The sequence below is a fragment of the Salvelinus sp. IW2-2015 genome, linkage group LG4q.1:29 (genome assembly GCF_002910315.2).
Source record: "Salvelinus sp. IW2-2015 linkage group LG4q.1:29, ASM291031v2, whole genome shotgun sequence".
Lineage (NCBI taxonomy): Eukaryota > Metazoa > Chordata > Actinopteri > Salmoniformes > Salmonidae > Salvelinus > Salvelinus sp. IW2-2015.
The window spans coordinates 34,264,878-34,292,268 of record NC_036842.1 but is presented as its reverse complement, the minus strand read 5'-3'; the positions used below and the strand labels follow the sequence as shown (position 1 = coordinate 34,292,268).

The 27,391-nt window shown below is 42.6% G+C and overlaps 2 protein-coding genes across 10 annotated transcripts in view; one reads left to right on the top strand and one right to left on the bottom strand.

Moving 5' to 3' along the window:
* The window catches only part of sh3glb2b (SH3-domain GRB2-like endophilin B2b), a 45,613-nt gene extending 26,000 nt beyond the window's left edge, over window positions 1-19,613 (top strand). For 5 of the 9 annotated variants that reach the window (XM_023984521.2, XM_070442857.1, XM_070442856.1 and 2 more), the window contains 5 exons: window positions 2,805-2,894; window positions 3,253-3,353; window positions 3,472-3,486; window positions 8,951-9,206; window positions 18,050-19,613. In XM_023984521.2, coding sequence (XP_023840289.1) covers window positions 2,805-2,894; window positions 3,253-3,353; window positions 3,472-3,486; window positions 8,951-9,206; window positions 18,050-18,157 — 570 coding nt within the window. In that variant the 3' untranslated portion in view covers window positions 18,158-19,613. Of the gene's footprint in view, window positions 1-2,804; window positions 2,895-3,252; window positions 3,354-3,471; window positions 3,487-8,950; window positions 9,207-13,035; window positions 13,468-18,049 lie in introns of those variants that run through there. The other 4 variants (XM_023984523.2, XM_023984518.2, XM_070442854.1 and 1 more) reach the window with 2 other exon arrangements.
* An 86-nt stretch (window positions 19,614-19,699) lies between these two features.
* Window positions 19,700-22,652, bottom strand: LOC111961884 (UDP-glucuronosyltransferase 2B20). Its single transcript, XM_023984509.2, has 2 exons — window positions 22,541-22,652; window positions 19,700-21,900 (listed from the first exon to the last, which is right to left on the bottom strand). The coding sequence occupies exon 2, from the start codon at window positions 21,894-21,896 to the stop codon at window positions 20,304-20,306; it is 1,593 nt and encodes a 530-aa protein (XP_023840277.1). The 5' UTR covers window positions 21,897-21,900; window positions 22,541-22,652; the 3' UTR covers window positions 19,700-20,303.
* Between the last annotated feature and the right edge of the window lie 4,739 nt (window positions 22,653-27,391).

Below are 27,391 nucleotides of genomic sequence, written 5' to 3'. Positions count from 1 at the left end.
GTGTAGACCAATTTGGGTTTCCAATCTCTCCAAAAGAATGTGGTCATCGATGGTATCAAAAGCAGCACTAAGGTCTAGGAGCATGAGGACAGATGCAGACCCTCGGTCTGATGCCATTAAAAGGTAATTTACCACCTTCACAAGTGCAGTCTCGGTGCTATGATGGGGTCTAAAACCAGACTGAAGCGTTTCGTATACATTGTTTGTCTTCAGGAAGGCAGTGAGTTTTTCTAACCTTTTTGTAGAAGAATGGGAGATTCGATATAGGCTGATAGTTTTTTATATTTTCTGGGTCAAGGTTTGGCTTTTTCAAGAGAGGCTTTATTACTGCCACTTTTAGTGAGTTTGGTACACATCCGGTGGATAGAGAGATGTTTATTATGTTCAACATAGGAGGGCCAAGCACAGGAAGCAGCTCTTAAGGTAGTTTAGTTGGAATAGGATCCAGTATGCAGCTTGAAGGTTTAGAGGTCATGACTATTTTCATCAATGTGTCAAGCGATATAGTACTAAATAGTACTAGTGTCTCCCTTGATCCTAGGTCCTGGCAGAGTTGTGCAGACTCAGAACAACTGAGCTTTGGAGGAATACGCAGATTTAAAGAGGAGTCCGTAATTTGCTTTCTAATGATCATGATCTTTTCCTCAAAGAAGTTCATGAATGTATCACTGCTGAAGTGAAAGCCATCCTCTCTTGAGGAATGCTGCTTTTTAGTTAGCTTTACGACAGTATCAAAAATAAATTTTGGATTGTTCTTATTTTCCTCAATTAAGTTGGAAAAATAGGATGATCGAGCAGCAGTGAGGGCTCTTCGATACTGCACGGTATTGTCTTTCCAAGCTAGTCGGAAGACTTCCAGTTTGGTGTGGCACCATTGCCGTTCCAATTTTCTGGAAGCTTGCTTCAGAGCTCGGGTATTTTCTGTATACCAGGGAGCTAGTTTCTTATGACAAATGTTTTTTGTTTTTAGGGGTGCGACTACATCTAGGGTATTGCGCAAGGTTAAATTGAGTTCCTTAGTTAGGTGGTTAACTGATTTTTGTCCTCTGACGTCCTTGGGTAGGCGGAGGGTGTCTGGAAGGGCATCTAGGAATGTTTGGGTTGTCCGAGAATTTATAGCATGACTTTTGATGATCCTTGGTTGGGGTCTGAGCAGATTATTTGTTGTGATTGCAAACGTAATAAAATGGTGGTCCGATAGTCCAGGATTATGAGGAAAAACATTAAGATCCACATTTATACGGGACAAAACTAGGTTCAGAGTATGACTGTGGCAGTGAGTAGGTCCGGAGACTAGTTGGACAAAACCCACTGAGTCGATGATGGCTCCGAAAGCCTTTTGGAGTGGGTCTGTGGACTTTTACATGTGTATATTAAAGTCACCAAAAATGTGAATATTGTCTGCCATGACTACAAGGTCCGATAGGAATTCAGGGAACTCTGTGAGGAACACTGTATATTGCCCAGGAGGCCTGTAAACAGGAGCTATAAAAAAGTGATTGTGTAGGCTGCATAGATTTCATGACTTGAAGCTCAAAAGACGAAAACGTCATTTTTTTTTTTTGTAAATTGAAATTTGCTATCATAAACGTTAGCAACACCTCCGCCTTTGCGGGATGAGCGGGGGATATGGTCACTAGTGTAACCAGGAGGTGAGGCCTCATTTAACACAGTAAATTCATCAGGCTTAAGCCATGTTTCAATCAGGCCAATCACATCAAGATTATGATCAGAGATTAGTTCATTGACTATAACTGCCTTGGAAGTGAGGGATCTAACATTAAGTAGCCCTATTTTGAGATGTGAGGTATCACAATCTCTTTCATTAATGGCAGGAATGGAGGAGGTCTTTATTCCAGTGAGATTGCTAAAGCGAACAACGCCATGTTTAGTTTTGCCCAACCTAGGTCGAGGCACAGACACGGTCTCCATAGGGATAGCTGAGCTGACTACACTGACTGTGCTAGTGGCAGACTCCACTAAACTGGCTAACAGCCTGCTGCCTGGTGCAGTAGGTGCCAGCTGCACTGGTTTGTGTCAAGAACTGCAACGCTGCTGGGCTTTTCACGCTCAGTTTCCCATGTGTATCAAGAATGGTCCACCACCCAATGAACATCAAGCCAACTTTACACAACTGTGGCAAGCATTGCAGTCAACATGGGCCAGCATCCTTGTGGAGTCAACATGTGCCAGTAGTTTCCTGTGTGTATCAAGAATCCAGCCAACTTGACACAACTGTGGGAAGCATTGGAGTTAACATGAGCCAGCACCCCTGTGGAAAACTTTCGACACCTTGTAGAGTCCATGCCCTGACGAATTGAGGCTGTTCTGAGGTCAAAAGGGGGTGCAACTCAATATTAGGAAGGTGTTCCTAATGTTTTGTACACTGTGTCTACTGTAGGACTCTGGTAAAAAGTAGTGCACATCGTAGGAAATAGGGTGCCATTTGGGTCCCTCCTCCTCTGCACAGATGGGCACTAAACACAATTAGCCCTCCTACCCCAGTTTACCTTGCCTAAATCAATACCGTCCCAAATCTGATTTGAGACGTGCACACAAGTCTCTTCAACTAATCTTGGTTACCCAGAAGTAAAATTCTTGTAAAAAGTTGTAACTTACAGTTTAATCTGTCCACGAGAGATTACTCAACTAACTTTCGTGCAACACCTCAAATGAATTTGACATCAATGACACTATTTATTCTGATAGGGGGGGTGCAACTCAATATTAGGAATGTGTACTTAATGTTTTGTACACTCAGTGTATGTGGGTGTTCATGTGGTCTCTCCCCTCTTCTCCTATAGGCGGAGCAGGAGCTGCGTGTGGCTCAGACAGAGTTTGACAGACAGGCCGAGGTCACCCGGCTGCTACTGGAGGGCATCAGCAGTACACACGTGAGTCCAGAGACCTCACACACACACACTAGTCACGGAAAGCCTAGACCTAGGGAAACAGCACTAGGTCTGGGGAGGATGCTGGATCAGGGGTAGAGATCAGGGGTAGCTCTACTCCAGTGATGCAGTCAAACAAACAAAAAAGCAGGTTCTAACCAGTTCTCACAACCTATGTGTCTAAGATGGGTGAGTGATTAGATCTTCAGAGCCTAAACAGATGGGAGAAGTATTCAGACAATTTTGCTCCAACAAATATAAACTATAATGTTGCGGTTTAGTAACAATCATTGTGAAAACCATTGAATGTGTGAAACGAGGCTTTTGGAGGTACAACTTGTTTCTTGTCTTTCCCTGGTAGGTCAACCACCTGCGCTGCCTGCATGAGTTTGTGGAGGCCCAGGCTACATACTATGCCCAGTGCCACCAGTACATGCAGGAGCTGCAGAAAGAACTGAGCAGGTGAGCACTTTACTAAGGAGGTTGGATGAATCATCACCCTTATGAGTGGGTTGAAGTGGCTTTGTTTACATACATGGGAAAATTCTTCAACATTTCCCTTTTTTCTCTCTGCTGGCAGTGCTAACAGCGATACGTAAGTAACTAGTGTTGTTGTTGATAGTGTTGTTTGTTGTGTTGAGTTTCTGTTTTAAGAGTGATTTGTGCGTATTTGTGAATACAGTGCCTTCAGAAAGTATTCACACCCCTTGATTTTTTTATACAAATTTGTTGTGTTACAGCTTGAATTTAAAATAGATTCAAATGTGTCACTGGCCTACATACAATACCCTCATAATGTCAAAGGGGAATTATATTTTTCAATATTTTTACAAATTAATTAAAAATGAAAAGCTGAAATGTCTTTAGTCTAAATATTCAACCCCTTTGTTATAGCAAGCGTAAATAAGTTCAGGAGTCAAAATTTCACATAATAAATTGCATGGACACACTCTGTGTGCAATAATAGTGTTTAATATGATTTTGACTACCTCATCTCTGTACACCACACATACAATTGTCTGTAAGGTCCCCAAGTCAAGCAGTGAATTTCAAACACAGATTTAGCCACTATGATCAGGGAGGTTTTCCAAAGCCTCGCAATGAAGGGCACCTTTTGGTAGATGGGGAAAAAATACAAAAATAAACAGACATTGAATATCCCTTTGAGCATGGTGTAGTTATTAATTACACTTTGGATGGTGTATCAACACACCCACTGTGTATCAACACACCCACTACAAAGATACAGGCATCTTTCCTATCTCCGTTGCCGGAGAGGAAGGAAACTGCTCAGGAATTTCCCCATGAGGCCAATGTTTACCTTTTAAACAGTTAGTGTTCAATGGCTGTGATAGGAGAAAACTGAGGATGGCTCAACACCATTGTAGTTACTCCACAATACTAACCTAATTAACAGAGGGAAAAGAAGGAAGCCTATTCAGAATAAAAATATTCCAAAACATGCATCCTGTTTGCAACAAGGCACTAAAGTAATAATGCAAAAAATGTGGCAAATCAATTAACTTTTTGTCCTGAATACAAAGTGTTATGTTTCGGGCAAATCTAATACAACATTTTACTAAGTACCAGTGGCGATCGGTGCTGTTTTAAGATGAGGGAGGACGATAATTTTTTTAATGAGCATGGCCTTATTTAATTTTTTTACAGCATGTTAAATCATGGTCATTCATATTCCATTCACCCAGATCAATGTAACATCTATAGGTTTAGGCTACTACCTGTATAAAATGGCGCCGGGAAGAAATGGCAGCAGTTTTATGGGCGCCTAACCAATTGTGCTATTATGTGTGTTTTTTTTTTGCATTATTTGTAACTTATTTTGTACAAAATGTTTCTGCCACCGTATCTTACTGCAAAAAAAAGCTAATGGATATCAGGACAGCGATCACTCACCTCGGATTAGACAAAGATTTTTTGTTTGAAGAAAATATGCAAACAGGAAACCACTTACCCAGAGGTGGGGCTCCTAGTGGCCGGGGACTTTAATGCAGGGAAACTTAAATCAGTTTTACCTAACCTTCTATCAACATGTTAAATGCGCAACCAGAGGGAAAAACATTCTAGATCACCAGTAATCCACACACAGAGACGCATACAAAGCTCTCCCTCGCCCTCCATTTTGTAAATCTGACCACAATCATATCCTCCTGATTCCTGCTTACAAGCAAAAATTAAAGCAGCAAGCACCAGTGACTCGGTCTATAAACAAAAAAGTGGTCAGATGAAGCAGATGCTAAACTACAGGACTGTTTTGCTAGCACAGACTGGAACATGTTCTGGGATTCTTCCCATGGCATTGAGGAGTACACCACATCAGTCACTGGCTTTATCAATAAGTGCATCGAGGACGTCGTCCCCATAGTGACTGTACATACATACCCCAACCAGAAACCATGGATTACAGGCAACATTCGCACTGAGCTAAAGGGTAGAGCTGCCGCTTTCAAGGAGCAGGACTCTAACCCGGAAGCTAATAAGAAATCCTGCTATGCCCTCCGACGAACCATCAAACAGGCAAAGCGACAATACCGGGCTATGATTGAATCAGACTACATCAGCTCCAACGCTCGTCGGATGTGGCAGGGCTTGCAAACTATTAGACTACAAAGGGAAACACAGCCGTGAGCTGCCCAGTGACACGAGCCTACCAGAGGAGCTAAATCACTTTTATGCTCGCTTCGAGGCAAGTAACACTGAAACATGCATGAGAGCATCAGCTGTTCCGGATGACTGTGTGATCACACTCTCCGTAGCCGTAGCTTAAACTGGTCAACAGTCACAAGGCCGCGGGGCCAGACGGATTACCAGGACGTGTGCTCCAGGCATGTGCTGACCAGCTGGCAGGTGTCTTCACTGACATTTTCAACATGTCCCTGATTGAGTCTGTAATACCAACATGTTTCAAGCAGACCACCATAGTCCCTGTTCCCAAGAACACTAAGGCAACCTGCCTAAATGACTACCGACCCGTAGCACTCACGTTTGTAGCCATGAAGTGCCACACCAATTTGCATACCGCCCAAACAGATCCACAGATGATGCAATCTCTATAGCACTCCATACTGTCCTTTCCCACCTGGACAAAAAGAACACCTACGTGAGAATGCTATTCATTGACTACAGCTCAGCGTTCAACACCATAGTACCATCAAAGCTCATCACTAAGGATCACTGGATCCTGGACTTCCTTACAGACCGCCCCCAGGTGGTAAGGGTAGTTAGCAACACATCCGCGACGCAGATCGTCAACACTGGAGCCCCTCTGGGGTGTGCTCAGTCCCCTTGCAGACGAGACAGCATGTAGGGATGTCCGAGACCTGGCTGGGTGGTGCCAGTATAACAACCTATCCCTCAATGTAATCAAGACAAAGGAGATGATTGTGGACTACAGGAAAAGGAGGACCGAGCACGCCCCCATTCTCATCGACGGGGCTGCAGTGGAGCAGGTTGATGTCCACATCACCAACAAACTAGAATGGTCCAAACACACCAAGACAGTCGTGAATAGTGCACGACAAAGCCTATTCCCCCTCAGGAAACTAAAATGGGTCCTCAGATCCTCAAAAGGCTCTACAGCTGCAACATCGAGAGCATCCTGACTGGTTGCATCACCGCTTGGAATGGCAACTGCTTGGCCTCCGACTGCAAGGCACTACAGAGGGTAGTGAGTACGGCCCAGTACATCACTGGGGCTAAGCTGCCTGCCATCCAGGACCTCGACACCAGGCGGTGTCAGAGGAAGGCCCTAAAAATTGTCAAAGACCCCAGCCATCCCAGTCATAGACTGTTCTCTCTACTACCGCATGGCAAGCGGTACCGGAGCGCCAAGTCTAGGACCAAAAGGCTTCTCAACAGCTTTTACCCAGACTATTTGCATTGTCCTGCCCCCCCAACCCCTCTTTTACGCTGCTGCTACTCTGTTTATCATATATGCATAGTCACTTTAACCATACCTACATGTACTACCTCAATTAGCCTGACTAACCGGTGCCCCCGCACTTTGGCTACCCGGAATATCTGCATTGTGTCCCGCCACCCGCCAACCCCTCTTTTACGCTACTGCTACTCTGTTTATCATATATGCATAGTCACTTTAACCATACTTACATGTACATACTACCTCAAATAGCCCGACTAACCGGTGCCTGTATATAGCCTTGCTACTGTTATAGCCTCGCTACTGTATATAGCCTCGCTACTGTTATTTTTCACTGTCTTTTTGCTATTGTTTTTATTTCTTTACTTATCTATTGTTCACCTAATACCTTTTTTTAACTTAAAAATTGAACTGTTGGTAAGTAAGCATTTCACTAAGGTCTACGTCGTATTCGGCGCACGTGAAAAATAAACTTTTGATATGATTTACATGATACAACATTTTTCCCTATACCCATCATGAGGTTGCTGAAACCTAGCCTATGAATGAAAGTTTACAACGTAGATGCACAGGTCGAGAGACATTTTTGTAATCAAGGTGACAGACATTGACACATTCAATACCGCCTTGCACAATATTGCCTGCATCTAGCTGATCTAGGGTGTAATCATTAGTTCAACAGTTGCAAACGAGAGTTTCTATTTGACACATTCAGTTATGTTTATCCCCGTTTCATTCCGTTTGCTTCCATTTTAGAAAGGTTTTTCAACAGAATCGGGGCAATGAATACACCCCTGATCACACGCAAACACTGTTCACTTTCATAGCAGCCATATACAAACAGTATGATCCCTTTGATCATTGGATAATTCCTGCTCGCATCTACGTGCTCTCCTCCTCTTACCTTTTCCATTGACTTGTGGACTTCAGTGCACAACACATAAGCTGTCTGTGGCCAAACTTTCATATCATAACGGCTAACTGCTACACACAGCCTACATCGTTGTCACAATTTTAGCTGAGGTTAAGTCAACATAGCTACTAGAACTAACGTGTTAGTAAACCCGTTACAATCATGCAGTACAGTGTATAGTTAGCAAGCAGTTTAGCAGTTACACCGGCAGGCCCCGGTGGCAATAAATTAATTAAACCAAAAGGTTACCTTGACTTGGAAGAGTTCCAGTGTTGGATAACCATAGCTAGCTAGGTAACACAGCATGACCTTCATTACAAATCAGTGCGTTTTAATCAATTATTTGGTGAAATGAATATATTTAGCATAGTTTTATCTAAAATGCATATTTTTTTTTAAATATTTCACTATTTTAAATTTTATGAAATTCACTGAGGGGCCTCCACTCCTGTGTACCACTCTCCTTATTTTCAAGCATAGTGGTGGCTGCATCATGTAATGGGTATGATTGTAATCGTTAAGGACCGGGAAGTTTTTCAGGATAAAAAAGAAATTGAATGGAGCTAAGCACAGGCAAAATCCTACAGGAAAACCTGGATCAGTCTGCTTTCCACCAGACACTGGGAGATGAATTGACCTTTCAGTAGGACAATAATCTAAAACACAAGGACAAATCTACACTGGAGTTTCTTACTAAGAAGATAGTGAATGTTCCTGAGTAGCTGAGTTACAATTTTGACTTAAATCTACTTGAAAATCTATAGCAATACCTGAAAATGGTTGTCTAGCAACAATCAACAACCAATTTGACAAAGCTTGAATGATTTGTTTAAGAATAATGGCAAATGTTGCACAATCCAGGTTTGGAAAGCTCTTAGACTTACCCAGAAAGACTCACAGCTGTAATCGCTGCCAAAGGTGCTTTTACAAAGTATTTACAAATATTTACAAATATCTCATTTATTTCATTTTCAAAACATTTTCAAAGATTCAACAACAAAAAGTTGTACTTTGCAATTATGGGGTATTGTGTATAGATGGGTAAAACAAAAAATCCTTAATCCAATTTGAATTCAGGCTGTAAGACAACAAATTGTGGAATAAGTGAAGGGGTATGAATACTTTCTGGAGGTATTGTACATTCTAAATATGTACTTGCTTGGGAAATAATATTCCTTTATCACCTTAGCACCCTAATTTATCACTTATGACCCCCTCTTCTTCCCCTCTCCCGTAACCCGACCCCAGGTACCCAAACTCTTTTGCCTCGAACGCCAACCCGTCCACCTCCGCCACATCCCCCTCCCCCGTCTCCTCTGCCACCCTGCCAGGGGTCTCACCCCCATGCCTGGCCTCCACCTCCACCCCTGGCATCGCTCGGGAGCCTTCTGGCCCGCTGAAAATCCAGGATGTGCAGCAGCCTTCCACAGGCCACCGCAAGGCCAAGGTCCTGTATGACTACGACGCCCACGACACTAGTGAGCTCTCCCTACTGGCCGACGAGGTAGGAGCAGTCACGGTTCACCACATCTGCTATGGGGAACCATTTGGAACATGCTGTATTATGTAAAAAAAATTATAATAATTCCGTGCCACAAAATACAAACATTGCAATCTTTTGTCTACAAAATGGCAATTGGTAATGGCATGTTACAAACTGCATCCCATAATCTGGGACATTTAAACAGTTAGACTCTGTCTCTCTTTTAGGGCTGACCCATTTAGTAGGCTGGGCGATTGTTTGTTCAATAGGCTGTTGGTCGAACGACATTTCTTTAGTCGAGCAGTAGGGAGAAAAAAAAACGAACGTTTCTGATTCACGCCTGTCTGAGTGGACTAATCCATTGTGGAGGTCGTGGGGATGGCACAGTCCATCACTCTAAAATGTGCAACTGAAATTCTATATGGTTATAAACTCCTCATGGACTGCACCAGATTTGCCAGTTCTTGCTGTGAGATGTTACCCCACTCTTCCACCAAGGCACCTGCAAGTTCCCGGACATTTCTGGGGGGAATGGCCCTAGCCCTCACCCTCCGGTCCAACAGGTCCCAGACGTGCTCAATGGGATTGAGATCCGGGCTCTTCGCTGGCCATGGCAGAACACTGACATTCCTGTCTTGCAGGAAATCACGCACAGAACGAGCAGTATGGCTGGTGGCTTTGTCATGTTGGAGGGTCATGTCAGGATGAGCCTGCAGGAAGGGTACCACATGAGGAGGATGTCTTCCCTGTAACGTACAGCGTTGAGATTGCCTGCAATGACAAGTTCAGTCCGATGTTGCTGTGACACACCGCCCCAGACCATGACGGACCCTCCACCTCCAAATCGATCCCGCTCCAGAGTACAGGCCTCGGTGTAATGCTCATACCTTCGACGATAAATGCGAATCCGACCATCACCCCTGGTGAGACAAAGCCGCAACTCGTCAGTGAAGAGCACTTTTTACCAGTCCTGTCTGGTCCAGCGACGCTGGGTTTGTGCCCATAGGCAACGTTGTTGCCGGTGATGTCTGGTGAGGACCTGCCTTAAAACAGACCTACAAGCCCTCAGTCCAGCCTCTCTCAGCCTATTGCGGACAGTGTGAGCACTGATGGAGGGATTGTGCGTTCCTAGTGTAACTCGGGCAGTTGTCGCAGTTGTTGCAATCCTGTACCTGTCCCGCAGGTGTGATGTTCGGCTATACCGATCCTGTGCAGGTGTTGTTACACGTGGTCTGCCACTGCGAGGACGATCAGCTGTCCGCCCTGTCTCCCTGTAGCGCTGTCTTAGGCGTCTCACAGTTGCAGTTTATTGCCCTGGCCACATCTGCAGTCCTCATGTCTCCTTGCAGCATGCCTAAGGCACGTTCACGCAGATGAGCAGGGACCCTGGGCATCTTTCTTTTGGTGTTTTTCAGAGTCATTAGAAAGGCCTCTTTAGTGTCCTAAGTTTTCATAACTGTGACCTTAATTGCCTACCGTCTGTAAGCTGTTAGTGTCTTAACGACTGTTCCACAGGTGCATGTTTATTAATTGTTTATGGTTCATTGAACCCTTTACAATGAAGATCTGTGAAGTTATTTGGATATTTACAAATTAGACAGGGTCCTGAAAAAGGAAAGTTTCTTTTTTTGCTGAGTTTATTACATAAGAACAATTGTGCAACACTAATAAAAATGATTTTATTTTATAACAAATGTGCTTTCTCGTGTGTTGGATAGCGGTCGCTGTCCGCGGTTCTGAAACACATCAGTGCACTGTTGAATTGGCACCTTTTCCTAGACTACGTTGCTTTGTGCATAATAGTAAAGTTAACCAGCATATTGGTGTTAAGAACAATGCAGTGGAGGCAGCAGCAGAATGAGGAGACGAGAAAACTGCCCTTACTTTATTGTCTAAGAAAGGTGAGGAGAGAGGAAACTCCCATTTTAATTAGGTCTATAATCAATAGCTTAACTGTTAAATGTGCCTGGCTTTATAAATCATTCATACACAGTACTGTGCTAAAGTTTTAGGCAGGTGTGAAAAAATGCTGAAAAGTAAGAATGCGTTCAAAAATAGATATGTTAATTGATAATATTTTTTTTAAATTAACTAAATGCAAAGTGAGTTCTTAATGACTTTCGCTGTATGTTTGGGTCGTTGTCATGCTGCAGAATGGTATTGCATGATGAATAAGTATCTGCCTGTACGTCTCAGCATTGAGGAGACCATTAGTTCTGACTAAATCCCCAACTCCATTTGTAGAAATGCAGCCCCAAACTTGCAAGGAACCTCCACCATTCACTGTTGCCTGCAGACACTCATTCGTGTACCGCTCTCCAGCCCGTAGGCGAACAAACTGCCTTCTGCTACAGCCAAATAATTCAGTTTTGATTCATCAGTCCAGAGCACCTGCTTCCATTTTTCTGCACCCCAGTTCCTGTGTTTTCGTGCATAGTTGAGTCGCTTGGCCTTGTTTACATGTCGGCGGTATGGTTTTTTGGCCGCAAGTCTTCCATGAAGGCCACTTCAGACCAGACCTCTCCGGACAGTAGATGGATATACCAGGGTCCCACTGTTTTCTGCCAATTCTGAGCTGATGGCACTGCTGGACATCTTCCGATTGCAAAGGCAAGTTAGCATGATGTGTCTTTCATCTGCTGCAGGGAGTTTCCTTGGCCGACCACTGCGTCTACGGTCCTCAACGTTGCCTGTTTTCTTCGTGCTTCTTCAAAAGAGCTTCGACAGCACATCAGGAAATCCCTGTCTGCCTTGAAATTTCTGCCTGGGAGAGACCTTGCTGATGCAGTATAACGACCTTGTGTCTTGTTGCTGTGCTCAGTCTTGCCATGGGGTATGACTTTTGACAGTAAACTGTCTTCAGCAACCTCACCTTGCTAGCTGAGTCTGGCTGATCCTCATCCAGTATTTCATCACATACATTCATATTTCATATATTTACACACACATACATGGAGCTCTGTATGTTGTCTTTTATACAAATTTCTAAATCGGCTCTAACATACCAGCCCCTAATTCTTAACTGCAGTGAATGCATAACAATGACTTAATATTCAAAAATAGAGCCAATACACAAGACATACTATACCAGAGCAGTATTACGGTGCATAGCTTTAAACAAATATACAATGTCCCATATAGGACACGTGATCTCAGTCCCAGATTTGAAGTGTTCAAGTGTTGTGTCAATGTCAAGATTTTGACGTCTCAAAATGTTAGAGTACGACATCTGACAATCAGAGGTGCATGTGATTCAAAGATGGAGCTCTGTGTGTGTTTCACTCAGCTGCCTCCAGGAGCAGACAGAGTTTATTGATAGGTCTCTGTAAGATGTTGGTCTTGGTCTTAACCATGACGCTCTGGACAAGACCTTTGGCCCCTGGCAAAACTTCCACCACACACCCAATCAGCCAAGAGTTCCTTGGGACTATGTCATCCACAATGAGAACACGCTTCTCTTAGTTTTGTTCCACTTGTTCCGCTCCTGCATAAGTGGAAGATACTCCCTTATCCATCTCTTCCAGAAGAGGTAGGACTGGACTGGCTTTTGCATTCAGATGATGCAGATGGTTCAGAGTCAGGGGTTCTAGATCATTAGGGTCATTTGTTACAGTTGTGATTGGTCTGTCGTTCATGATCGCCTCAACTTCACACAAGGRTGTCTGCAAAGCCTCATCATCCAGTACTTGCTTTTTAAGGACTAGAGGATATTTTTCACCAGTCGGATCAACCTCTCCCATACCCCCCCATGGTGGGCTCCAGAGGGAGGGTTGAATGAACATTTAATTCCTTCCTTCAGTAATGCATTTTGAATATTGTTGTGATCCAGCTCTTTCAACTCTTCTCCTAGCTCTCTGTTGATGTTCTGCGGTGGTATGTGAGCGGAGTGGAGCGAGGAGCGGAGTGTGCCCAATTTGGCTGAAGCATGGCGCGATTTTCCCAAAGGCTGGAGCATCGGCCTTCTCACCTGCTTCAATATCGCTCCAGTAGTGCTGACTTCATGAGCTCAGGGCATGACTGGCCCAGCATGCATTTCTAGTCTACTTCTGTGCTGCTCTAGCCCCTTGTTCCCGCACACTGACTCGGTACCGGTGCACCCTGTATATAGCCTAGTTATTCTTATTATGTTACTTTTATTATTACTTTTTATTTTAGCCTACTTGGTAAATATTATCTTCTTGAACTGCGCTGTTGGTTAAGGGCTTGTAAGTAAGCATTTCACGATAAAGTCTACACTTGTTGTATTCGGTGCATGTCACAAATAAAATTTGTTTTGATTTGTCATGGAGTTTCGCTAAATATTTTCATAAAGAAACTGATAAAACACACAGGTGCAAAATCAAGGTAACTTACAAAGATGAGGAGAACCAAGGGCAAGAGAGGGAGTGCGGTGTGGAATCATTGTGGAATCTGAAAAGACACATCCCGAAAGCATGATGGTGTACTAGGTGCATATGCTAACAGAAAGGAACAAGGTGGGTAGCTAGCTAAGTATCATTGTAGCAAAGTATTTATAACCTTTAAATTAGATCTCTTTTAGATGTTCTTTAGGCCTACCTAATATTTAAAAAATGTATGTCATCCTATTATTAGAATAATTGAAATGGCCATAATAATTAATGTTTTGTGGAGCTCATATGACAATTAATTTAAATGTATTATCATGCTGATTTAGGCCTATATTAAATGTAGGCTACATGTCTGGTTAGGCCTATATCCATGACTTGTCTAGACTTTTATTTTGGCGCTAATTTAAGATGAGGTAATAAAGCTTTAATTTGTATTTATAGAGAAGGAGAAGCAGCAGCAAAGAACTTTGCAGAAGATTCCAAGATTACTTTTCTGCACACAAAGCCCCAGCACTGTTGCGGGAGAGAACAAGTCAATTGGATGAGGCTTTCTTTAAAATGGTTTACTTGGACTATGAGCCCCTAACTAAGGGAGAATGGGAAGGGAAGCGGTACTTTGCAAGTGCAGCTCAACCAGACTACACACCACCTTGCTATAGTATGTAGACATACTATAGACACACCCCCATGCCCTATGCCCTGCAAGAAATGGAGGCCAAGCTGAGAGACATATTGCAACTAGGTGGGGGTTTCGTTGTGTCCACTGACATTTGGACTAGCAGAAGGCAAGTGATACGAGTGGTGACTGACAGTGCAGTGAGCGATGAGCGGGACTTCCGACAGCTGAACTCCACTCACATACTCTGCAGCAGGGAGGAGAGAGAGACAACAGGTGCTAGATACACAGTCACTCGCTGTCATTTGTTTTTAACACAGCGCAGCAAGTCAATTGTGGTTGGATTCCCTCTAGTCATTTGTGTGTTAATTATTTTTTTAAATGGTGCGCTTAAAGCATCAGACAAGCTCAGTGCATATAGTTGATTTGATTAAAACACATAGGATGTGTTTATATATGGAAAAATGCACGTTTAAAAATGTCGACCGATCGAACAGATGACTCTTGGTCGACCCAGATTTTTGAGGGGTCTGTGACAGCCTTACTCTCTGCAGTGCAGTGGTTTTCAACCGGTGTGCCTTGAGAATCTCTCAGGTGTGTCATTAAACTTTTCCTAATCTTGATTTTAAAAAATACACTCACTTATAAACATGACCTGTGGAATGCTCATGGAGGTTTGATTTGAGAGCACTAGTACCGCTCAGATGATACAGTTGAAGTTGGATGTTTGTATACATTTTAGCCAAATACATTTAAACTCCATTTTTTACAATTCCTTACATTTAATCCTAGTAAAAATTCACTGTCTTAGGTCAGTTAGGATCACCACTTTATTTTAAGAATGTGAAATGTCAGAATTATAGCAGAGTGATTTATTTCAGCTTCTATTTCTTTCATCACATTCCCAGTGGGTCAGAAGTTTACATACACTCAATTAGTATTTGGTAGCATTGCCTTTAAATTGTTTAACTTGGGTCAAATGTTTTGGGTAGCCTTCCACAAGCTTCCCACAATAAGTTGGGTGAATTTTGGCCCATTCCTCCAGACAGAGCTGGTGTAACTGAGTCAGGTTTGTAGGCCTACTTGCTCACACATGCTTTTTCAGTTCTGCCCACACATTTTCTTTGGGATTGAGGTCAGGGCCAGTCCAATACCTTGACTTTGTTGTCCTTAAGCCATTTTGCCACAACTTTGGAAGTATGCTTGGGGTCATTGTCCATTTGGAAGAACCATTTGCGACCAAGCTTTAACTTCCTGACGGATGTCTTGAGATGTTGCTTCAATATATCCACATCATTTTCCTACCTCATGATGCCATCTATTTTGTGAAGTTCACCTGTCCCTCCTGCAGCAAAGCACCCCCACAACATGATGCTGCCATCCCTGTGCTTCACAGTTGCGATGGTGTTCTTCGGCTTGCAAGCTTCCCCTTTTTCCTCCAAACATAGCGGTGGTCATTATGTCCAAACAGTTCTATTTTTGTTTCATCAGACCAGAGGACATTTCTCCAAAAAGTACGATCTTTGTCCCCATGTGCAGTTGCAAACCGTAGTCTGGCTTTTTTATGGCGGTTTTGGAGCAGTGGCTTCTTCCTTGCTGAGCGGCCTTTCAGGTTATGTTGATATAGAACTCGTTTTATTGTGAATATAGATACTTTTGTACCTGTTTCCTCCAGCATCTTCACATGGTCCTTTGCTGTTGTTCTGGGATTGATTTGCACTTTTCGCACCAAAGTACGCTCATCTCTAGGAGACCGAATGTGTCTCCTTCCTGAGTGCTATGACGGCTGCGTGGTCCCATGGTGTTTATACTAGCGTACTATTGTTTGTACAGATGAACGTGGTACCTTCAGGCGTTTGGAAATTGCTCCCAAGGATGAACCAGACTTGTGGAAGTCTACAATTTTTTTTCTGAGGTCTTGGCTGATTTCTTTAGTTTTTCCCATGATGTCAAGCAAAGAGGCACTGAATTTGAAGGTAGGCCTTGAAATAAATCCACAGGTACACCTCCAATTGAATCAAATTATGTCAATTAGCCTATCAGAAGCTTCTAAAGCCATGACATAATTTTCTGGAATTTTCCAAGCTGTTTAAAGGCACAGTCAATTTAATGTAAACTTCTGACCCACTGGAATTGTGATGCAGTGAATTGTAAATGAAATAATCTGTCTGTAAACAATTGTTGGAAAAATTACTTGTCATGCACAAAGTAGATGTCCTAACCGACTTGCCAAAACTATAGTTTGTTAACAAGAAATTTGTGGAGTGGTTGAAAAATGAGTTTTAATGACTCCAACCTAAGTGTATGTAAACTTCCGACTTCAACTGTACATTGGCACATGGTTACAGTGCATCTGTATCGTTCAGTGCACTCAGACTGTTACATTGGCGTCGGTTCAGCTAAACCCTAGGGTATGGCAAAGTGGGTAGAAATATTGCCACTAGTTGTAGCTCACTGTTGAAACTCACTGTAAACAAACACAATGCCAAGTGGGCAAAGCTGTCATCAAGGCAAAGGGTGGCTACTTTGAAGAATCTCAAATATAAAATATATTTAGATTTATTAAAGTTTTTTTTTAGTTACTACATGATTCCATATGTGTTATTTCATAGTTTTGATCTATTCACTATTATTCTACAATGTAGAAAATAGTACAAATTAAGAAAAACCCTGAAATGAGCGTGTCCAAACTTTTGACTGGTACTGTATACCCATTGATTCTTGAAGAATATCACTTATCGATGCCTCATGAGCCTACCCCATCAGAATCTAAAATATAGGCTTGTTTTACTCTTTTGTAAAGAAACACTATAGCCTTAAATCCTTGTTAAACTATAACTGTTATATGGATGGTCTGTCCTTGTATCTATAGCTCTGTCCATGAGTTTTGGAGTGGTTACATTTCTCCAGCCCCATCCCTCAGCTGTTTACCAAATCAGTGGTGGGGTGTTCACTTTGTTATTGTTCGAACTGCTGATTGCCCTTTTAATGGAAATTGAATTGTTTCAGAAAACAAATGTGATTTAAATTCTATAAGAACATATGAAACCCTGAACTCGTTACAGCCCTGTCGATCTCTGTAGCATATGATATCTAAGGAGTTGTGTGTTGGTGAGTGATTTGTTGTGTGTGCACATGAGGCCTTGCCCAGGCCTGAGGGTTATACTACAAAGCAGGTTCACTGAGTTAGCTAGCGGACTTCGATAACTGTTGATTTTCTTACTCCATAAGAAGTCTAAACTGAGCCTCCCGGGTGGCGCAGTGGTCTAAGGCACTGCATCGCAGTGCTAGCTGTGCCACCAGAGATTCTGTGTTTGAGCCCAGGCTCTGTCGCAGCCGGCTGCGACCGGGAGGCCCATGAGGCGGCGCACAATTGGCCCTTGGCCCAGCGCTGTCCGGGTTAGGGAGGGTTTGGCCGGCAGGGATATCCTTGTCTCATTGCGCACCTCCTGTGGCGGGCCGGGCGCAGTGCAGGCTGACCAGGTCGCCAGGTGTACAGTGTTTCCTCCGACACATTGGTGCGGCTGGCTTCCGGGTTGGATGTGCATTGTGTCAAGAAGCAGTGCGGCTAGGTTGGGTTGTGTTTCGGAGGATGCATGGCTCTTGACCTTCGCCTCTCCCGAGTCCGTACGGGAGTTGCAGCGATGAGACAAGACTGTAACTACTACCAATTGGATACCATGAAATTGGGGAGAAAAAAGGGGTAAAAATATATTTTTTAAATAAAGGTCTAAACTTGTGTTTTTTGGTTCGTGAGTCAATTAGACCATGCCATTTTCAAGCTTATCTTTCTAAGTAATAAAAAAGTAATTTCAGAATATTTAGGCAAGTTAGCTGGCTAACTACTTGATCCTACTTTGTAGTATTACCCCTCTGATGTGATGCCCGCTCTGTTTCAGCTCATCACTGTCTACACAGTGCCAGGCATGGACCCAGACTGGCTCGTGGGAGAGCGGGGCAACCAGAAGGGCAAGGTGCCCGTCACCTACCTGGAGTTGCTGAGCTAGATGGACCCACGTAGGGACACACACGTACACACACGTCCTCAAACGCACGCACGCTCGCACACACACACGCACACATGCCTCTACTCTATGGTCTCATGGCACAGGAGGTTGGTGGCACCTTAACTGTGGAGGATGGGCTTGTGGTAATGGCTGGAGTGGAATAAGTAGAATGGTATCAAACATGGAAAGATGCCATTCCATTTACTCCATTCCAGCCATTATTATGAGCCGTCTTCCCCTCAGCAGCCTCTGCTGTCTCATGGTGCGCAACACACTTACTTTGGTCTCTATGCCAATTCAAACGCATATGCAAAAGGATTCAAAAGCTAAATGAGTATGGATCTATAGCGCATCAGAAGGGGAACAGTCGTAAAAATACAGTGAATAGTCTATATTCTATCTCTATAGTTGCTCTTTTCCCACTAGCTATTTGGAATCCATCCACCTTGCACGCTCTATCTTTCTCATTGAGAAATGACAGGAGCCGCTCGAATAAGGTGGCATATCTGGGAATATAGTGTATATAATAGACCGGGTTTGAACTCTCAATATATAGAGGAAAGGTCCTTCTTGTTTTTAGTTTTTCAACCAAGCTAATTTAGTCATAGTTAGTCACCATTACTTTGACATTTCAAAGCCATGAAGAAGAAAAAAGTAAAACAGCCTATAAAATCCCCCAGCTGTAGGCCTGTAATGCAAACATAATCCAGGGTGACTCAAATATTTATCTCTCCAAGGTGTAATTAGCCATTGGCGATCACAACATAAAAAATGAATCTTGAAAGAAAGAGACCGCTGTACAGTATGCTAACAGAATGTGACTCATATTGACTGAGTCAAAAACGGGTGATGAAAGACTAGAGGAATAGTTGAATTTCAGTTCTTATGTTTTCTGACTGGTTGCATTCTGTTTATGTACGTACTGTATTTACGTGGCTTTTATTTCTTAGGTATCACTGTTTTACTTTTTTGCGAGTGTTCCCCCATCTTGCCCTATTTGTGAGGAAAAGGACAAAACCATGGTAACTTTATTAAACTAACGGTTAAACTAAGGTTATGCAAATCAAAGTATTGCGTTGCTCTCTCAGTGGGTTGGTCCGTTGTTGATGTTTGCGTGTCATTTTTGTTTTTGTTTATCCACTCTGGTTGCTGAAAAATGTGTATTTTTCTCCAGGATGTTTGTCGCGTTTCGGGTGTGTTTTACTAGCTATCAGGTCTTATTGTTTGTCTTTTTGAATTTGTAGATGTTTTGAAATTAGTGTAGTTGTATGTAATAAGTTCAGACCTGTGGTTTCCTTTCCTCCCTGATCTCCCTTTACCCCTGTGTGGGTCGCCATCTCTCCCTGAACCCCTCAACATTTCCTCCTGTCAGTGTGACCAATATGCTGTTGTATGATTATTGTATGAATGGAACTTGAAGAAAATAAACGACAGCTTGTTTAAAGTGATAAAATAAGCACTGGATAATCTGACTCATTAAAGAAAACAACTTTTAATTTATAACATTGTACAACTGAATAAAATGTTACATTTCAACAGATTTTTTGTGACGAGGCAGTCCCACTCCTCATCTTCAGTGTTTATTGGATAGATGTAGGAAAGAGTGTACTGAAATAGCAGTGGACCAGATTCAAACCCATGGGGCTTAGACCGCTAGACCAACCTAGGTCACATGTAATGATTTTGAAAGACAGAGTGGGATGATCTGTGACTCACTGGAACCTTTCCCGGATTGAGGAATTAATGCAGCCGCAGAGTTACACACAGACAGGGTAATAGATAGGGATAGACTGATGTGGTTTTCTGAAGGCACTCTGTGTGCCTTCAGAAAACCACAGTGTCTGCCCTGAGATTGGCAGATTCCCGGTCGAGTCGTACCGAAGACTCTAAATATGGGACCTGATACCGCTAGAGAAACAGGGCCATGCTGGCTGGTTACTTCATCCTACATGTGTTTTATTTCATTAAACAATAAAAACTTCAAATTACTAATTCGAGGCTGTAAGGAGTTGGAGCCCACAACAAAAGTGATGAATTTCTTATTTTCTCACTTTAATCCATTGGATAAATACAAACCAGAAACCTTTGGGTACTAGCCCAATGCTCTACCCCCCCCCCCCCCCCCCCCCCCCAAATGTATTTTCAGTTACTCGTGTTTCATTTTCCGTCTACAACACATTCTGAAGCATAAACACCTGATGAAAGCAACAGTAGTCAGCAGAATCAGTAGCACAGAAGCTAGAAGGAACGTCATGACATCCAGAGAGTGGTAGGAGTACCAGGGCATTCTGTAGGACTCTGTACGCAGGTGAGCAGTACCTTTGTGTCTCATGACATACTCAATCCAGAACATGGCGAGGTCCAGGGGGTTCATTGGCTGATCCCTGTGCAGCTTGGAGAGCCTCTGCATGTTCTCCCTGTAGGATGGCTCCTGAAGAACTTCCTGTAAGGCCTTGAGGAAGTCGTTGTTTAACGTGGCTATGGTCACAATCCTTGCTCCTCCTCTTGCTTGCAGACGGAGGAGGTTGTCATATTGGTCGAAAAACAAAGGTAGGCCAACAACGGGGACTCCGTGGTAGATGGCCTCTTGAACTCCATTGGTTCCTCCATGAGCTACAAACAGCCTCATCTTAGGATGTCCTAGTAGGTCATTCTGCGGCATCCAGTCAACTAGTAAGGTGTTGTTGCCCAGAGTCGCTGGCCTGTCCCCAATGTGCCTCCAGATGATCTTCTGAGGCAATTGGGCAAAAGCAGTCGCTATCTCGTCTGTCATGTCACTCGGGAGTTCCTTGACAAAAGTCCCCAAAGACATGATAATGACACCGTGTTCTCCTGAACTCTGAAAAAAGTCCTCCAGGTCTTGGGGAAGGGGCTTGGCCGGTTTGCACTGAAACCCTCCAATGTAGATAACGTTAGGCATGGTGGGACGAGGGAACTCAAACACAAAGTCGACTCTCATGAGCCATAAGTCAGCCCCCTGTATTAACTCATTAAAATCCACACCCAGTTGGAAATACTCCTCACAAACTGCTTGGTAATAGGGTCGCACTAAGAACCTGTCCTGAACTTGTCCAAGCAATTTAATAAGCATATTCTTCACTCTCTCTGTGAAGGTCATTTTGTCCGTCAGCCCAGATCCAGTCATTGGAATGTAAGACATGGGGGATGGTGCGATGACCTGATGTCCCTCTCCAAAGGTGACCCAGCGGACATTGTAGACCAGAGGTAGCTGAAGATAGTGGGCCATCAGAACACCTGCTCCCCATGCCGGGTCAGTCAAGACGAGGTCATACTGGGTTTCCTTTATGTCCTTCATTAACTCCTTGTCTTCAATCATATTGGTCACCATTTCAGCCATCATCTTAGGAACTTTAGACATGAATGACAAGGCCTCCACCTGCAAACTGAAGAAATTTAAAGCTGAACTTTTACCTCTTTCTATATCGAGGAGTTTGTTGAGAATTGGCTTCACAAAGCCCTCGTCTACTCCATCAGTGACGTGTACTGTAATAGAGCTGTAATATGAAGACTCTTCTTTAATGTACCAGCTTTTGTTTGTTCGTACCACGGTCACGGCGTGTCCTTGAGCGTGAAGGGCCTTGATCAGAATGTCCATGTGAAGCCAATGGCTTCCTTCCAGAGGAAAGACCAGCACCTTCCCACTGTGGCAAGCTGGCAAAGACACCATGAAGCATGTCACAAGAAGACATGAGAATATGCTCCAAAGATGGTACGCCATCCTTCTGAAGGAGAAGGAAAACATTATCAAATGTATATTTCATATTTAAAGATAGAATCTGTATTTGGTGAAACCGCCATGATTGTTTGGGATATTACAACAACAAAGAAGTTACTTTAAATTAGGATCACTCTTCTTTTCCCCTCGGACATCATTGCACACCCGATAGAACAGCAGAATATGTACTGCATTTTGTTTTACCATGCTGCCAGATGCTTCTCTCCTCTGTTTCATCATTAAAAATAATAACAAAGGAGCTGGGGAAAACAGTGGTGCTATTTCACCAAATGTGGATTGTAGCTTTAAGACAACATAATTAAAAGCTTCCCTTATTTGGCCTTACTATAAGACCTAGGCCAGGATTCAATCTGATCATGTTTTGTCTGATGTGCACCTTTTTAAAGGCAATGTAATCACATTTGTGGAGACTGTGTTCACGGTAAATGCTGTATATATCGTCTCAATCAGAAATTAGCTTTAAATATCATATAAAACTGATCTACCACTGATCGGATTGAGTCCCGGGACTGAAGTGGCCTATAGGATTGTGGTTGAATATGGATCATTTTTGGATAGAGGGTCACCGGGCATTAAATGTCACAGAAACACTTCAGTCCATAGAAGAAAACGTCAGTTTTACTCACAGACAAATCCGCCAATGTTTGAAAAGAAATCTGTTTGATTGAGCTTGAATGAATCCTTATGTATAAACTGAGTCTGAGCTTGTGTGTGGTTCTTATCTCTTTTTAGTACAGTAAGTTCAAAGTCCTTCCCCAGTCAGGACCTTGTCATTCTGTTAAAGTGACAGACCTGTTTTGCATAATTATATCAAGTACCTGTCCTGTTAGTCTAAGATTCAGACCATGTGGTACAATGCGACTAACCAATGGTCTGACAAAGCTTGGCCATAATGACCATCGTTATGTTTGGGGGAAAAAGGGGGAGGCTTGTAAGCCGAAGAACACCATCCCAACCGTGAAGCACAGGGGTTGCAGCATCATGTTGTGGGGGTGCTTTGCTGCAGGAAGGACTGGTGAACTTCACAAAATAGATGGTATCATGAGTAAGGAAAATTGTGGATATATTGAAGCAACATCTTAAGACATCAGTCAGGAAGTTAAAGCTTGATCGCAAATGGGTCTTCCAAATGGAAAATGACCCCAAGCATACTTCCAAAGTTGTGGCAAAATGGCTTAAGGACAACAAAGTCAAGGTATTGGACTGGCCATCACAAAGCCCTGACTTCAATCCTATAGAACATTTGTGGGCAGAACTGAAAAAGCATGTGTGAGCAAGTAGGCCTACAAACCTGACTCAGTTACAACAGTTCTGTCAGGAGGAATGGGCCAAATTTCACCCAACTTATTGTGGGAAGCTTGTGGAAGGCTACCCAAAATGTTTGACCCAAGGTAAACAATTTAGAGGCAATGCTACCAAATACTAATTGAGTGTATGCAAACTTCTGACCCACTGGGAATGTGATGAAAGAAATAAAAGCTGAAATAAATCATTCTCTCTACAATTTTTACTGGGATTAAATGTCAGGAATTGTGAAAAACTGAGTTTAAATGTGGCTAAGGTGTATGTAAACTTCTGACTTCAACTGTAGTTCCTGAGTTCTTTAAATTGTCTGTAATTAAACCATGTTTAAAGAAACCAAACCTCAATCGCCTTTCCAACATACTATAGAAGAATGTAGCCCAGTAGATAACATTATTTAAAAATTCAAACAGTATCTCTGAAACCTTGTCATGGTATTAAATGACCTACTGCTGTCCTAAGACCGTGGTCATGTCTCTATTCTCGTTCTTTTAGAAATAAGTTCTCCCTTTTACACTATTGATTATACTATTCTTATTAAGAGACCAGAAGGCTTAGTTGTTCTGCGAAGACAGGTTCTTAACTGGTTTAAATCATACCTCTATGAGCACTTTTAATTAGTTCAGCTGGGTAACAAGTCATTGGAACGTTCCAAGGTTGAATTTGACATTTGTCACAGTTTTGTGGTATAACCTCTTTTATTTCACTTATACATGCTACCCTGGCCTTGGTTATGTCATCCGTAAGCACAGACATACTCCACTATTAAAAACCTACAACTGCAGCACACATTTTAACCAACTCTAAAAGGCACGAGTACATCACTCCATTTTTATCTGCACTACACTGCCAGCCTGTAAAGTATCAGTCAGATTTTTAAAATATTCATGTAATATAATCAGCCCTCATAACACCCACATATCAGCAGTGCATCACTGGCTGATGCTGTTAAAACTTGTTTTTTTCTGTCAGGTTTCCTCTCTTTACGTCACTCAAAACCAATGGATTTCTATTTCAGAACCATGTGTCATACCCTAGAGAGAATCCCTCTCACTCAAACGCTTTCATCATAAACATCCCACCGTCTTTCCTCAAGATTCCAAAAAGGTCAGAGCAATTTCACTTCGCCCCCACATTACTCATGTCTGGGCTAGTCCTGCCAACTGTTGTGCAAGCAAGATAATGTACACGCAATTACTTCTCTGTATTCCCTTGTGGAATACGGGGGATTGAGAAAGAAAACGATGGCTGTAGTTAATGTGCCACAGGTATCGCTATGCTTGCAACCAGATCAGATGATGAAAAGATTACAACCAAAATATGCCATCATTTCCAGTCTAGTCTGATGGAAAAACACCTTTGGCTGAAGTTTGTCATGCAAAATTGATTGCTTGAAAATACTTCCACAAGTAGATGTAACCAAACATATTGTTAGACGCTAACTGTGAACTGTAAGTAGTTGTTTCCCATTGTTTTCTCTCTAGTTTTAAATTGTCACACCTCAAGAAAAAGATGTGACCTCTACCATTCTACAGTATATTGAAATCCCATTCCCCTTACATATGTTTTTTTTTTTAATTATTGGATTTGTTAGAGACATGTAAAAATTTGATTTTTTAATTTTTTCCACCCCTGAGTAGATTGGTGACAATCACTCTATCTCTGTTGACTAAGACGATTGACTTTGAGTTGTGTGTTGTGTAGAAAGTTGCTAGTTCGATCCCCATTCAGGGCAGAAAATAATGCCTTCTGTTACAATGGGACCAGTTTTAGAATCCCTGGCCAACTGTCAGCTAAGACCTTTTTAACTTCTGTGGGGGATGAATCAGAATTAGTTGGGTAACATAGATAAATAATATGTTTTATTTACATAATATGCTTATGTGAGAGACTTGTCATTAGAATGTCTCCCTTTCGACTATACTGTTGGTAGTTGCACTTTTCCCTTTTCAGCTAGGGAAAAGTCACTTGGGGCCCAGAGAGGGGAGAGGTCAGGCTTGTCTTCATATGTGAATGTATCTGTTAAACCATCTAGTGCTATGCAGAATATCAGAAGGAGGGGAGGACTGAATGGAACATTGTCTTCATATGTGAATGTATCTGTGAAACCATGTGAAGGGATGATTAAGGGGGAACCAATTATCTCTTGGCTCCACAATGTCTGTGCGCAAGTCACTCCTCTCAGTGAGCTTGCCCAGGAGTGGGGAGAAGGGGGGGTTTTACTTGAGATAGGAGAAGATAGAGTTGACAATTGAGTTATGCCTTGGATGAGGCAATGTTTTGGTACTATGAAGTACCAGGAACGAGATTAGAACCTCGTCTTAGAAACCAAACTGAACGATAATTTATAGCTAATGCTATCTGGCTATGGGATACTCCTCTCTCAAGTAAAAGTATTTCTTTGTGAACTGTTCCTAAGATCTGTGGTTTGTCATGTCGACTAGGGGGGTGTATCTTGGCTATAAAAGATCTTGGTATTCTTTTGTAGGCACTCTCAGAATTCATTATAGACAGTGAATTGATCTGAGAGTCAAAGGGCGATTTTGAAGCTCATATAATTAAAGATGACATTTAAGTATAACTCTGACTGGTGTGTGGTTTATAACTCTCCTCATTTGGTAATACAGGAAATTGCCACGACACTTCTCACTCTGTTCCTAATGTGCACCAATACAGTTTTAGACCTGGAAATAGCACAGTTTCAGCTGCCACGCTTGTTTTAGATTGTGTTTGGTATTTTGGGGGTATTTTATTAGGATCCCCGTAAGCTGTTGCAAAAGCAGCAGCTACTCTTCCTGGGGTCCACACAAAGCATGAAACATGACATAATACAGAACATTAATAGACAAGAACAGCTCAAGGACAGAACTACATATAATAAAAACATTAAAAAACACAACTACTGACCCCATAACTACTGACCACAACCACACAACTTCTGACCACAACCACACAACCTCTGACCACACAACTAGTGTCCACACAACTACTGACCACAATTACTGATCACAACCACACAACTACACCACCGTTCAAAAGTTTGGGTCACTTAGAAATGTCCTTGTTTTTGAAAGAAAAGCAATTTTTTTGTCCATTCAAATAACATCAAATTGATCAGAAATACAGTGTAGGCATTGTTAATGTTGTAAATGACTATTGTAGCTGGAAACGGCTGGTGTTTAATGGAATATCTACATATGCGTACGGAGACCCATTATCAGCAACCATCACTCCTGTGTTCCAATGGCACGTTGTGTTAGCTAATCCAAGTTTATCAATTTAAAAGGCTAATTGATCATTAGAAAACCCTTTTGCAATTATGTTAGCACAGCTAAAAACTGTTGTTCTGATTAAAGAAGCAATAAAACTGGCCTTCTTTAGACTAGTTGAGTATCTGGAGCATCAGCATTTGTGGGTTCGATTACAGGTTCAAAATGGCCAGAAACAAAGAACTTTCTTCTGAAAATCGTCAGTCTATTCTTGTTCTGAGAAATGAAGGCTATTCCATGCGAGAAATTTCCAAGAAACTGAAGATCTTGTACTACGCTGTGTACTACTCCCTTCACAGAACAGCGCAAACTGGCTTTAACCAGAGTAGAAAGAGGAGTGGGAGGCCCCGGTGCACAACTGAGCAAGAGGACAAGTACATTAGAGTGTCTAGTTTGAGAAACAGACGCCTCACAATTCCTCAACTGGCAGCTTCATTAAATAGTACCCGCAAAACACCAGTCTCAACGTCAACAGTGAAGAGGCGACTCCGGGATGCTGGCCAATAAAAATAAAATATTAAGATGGGCAAAAGAACACAGACACTGGACAGAGGAACTCTGCCTAGAAGGCCAGCATCCCGGAGTCGCCTCTTCACTGTTGACTACTGACTGAAAGCGCTGCGTTAATCGAATCCGGTATCAGGATAAATAAAAAGCAAGGTCTGCTAACTTTCTTTAATTATTTTTAATTAACTTAAGCAATAAATGGCAAATACAATCTTCGTATATACGGGTCCTCTGTGTCACCACGCAGGGCAAAAACAGGAACTCTGGAATGTGCACAAACAACAGTTATTATACTGTGATAGAAATAGTTCCAACCCGTCCGTTGGCCTATCACAGTAGAGGCTGAGCGTGGTTTAAACTTGCTCAGTCTATCGCTGGCACTCAGGCTGGTCCCAGCCT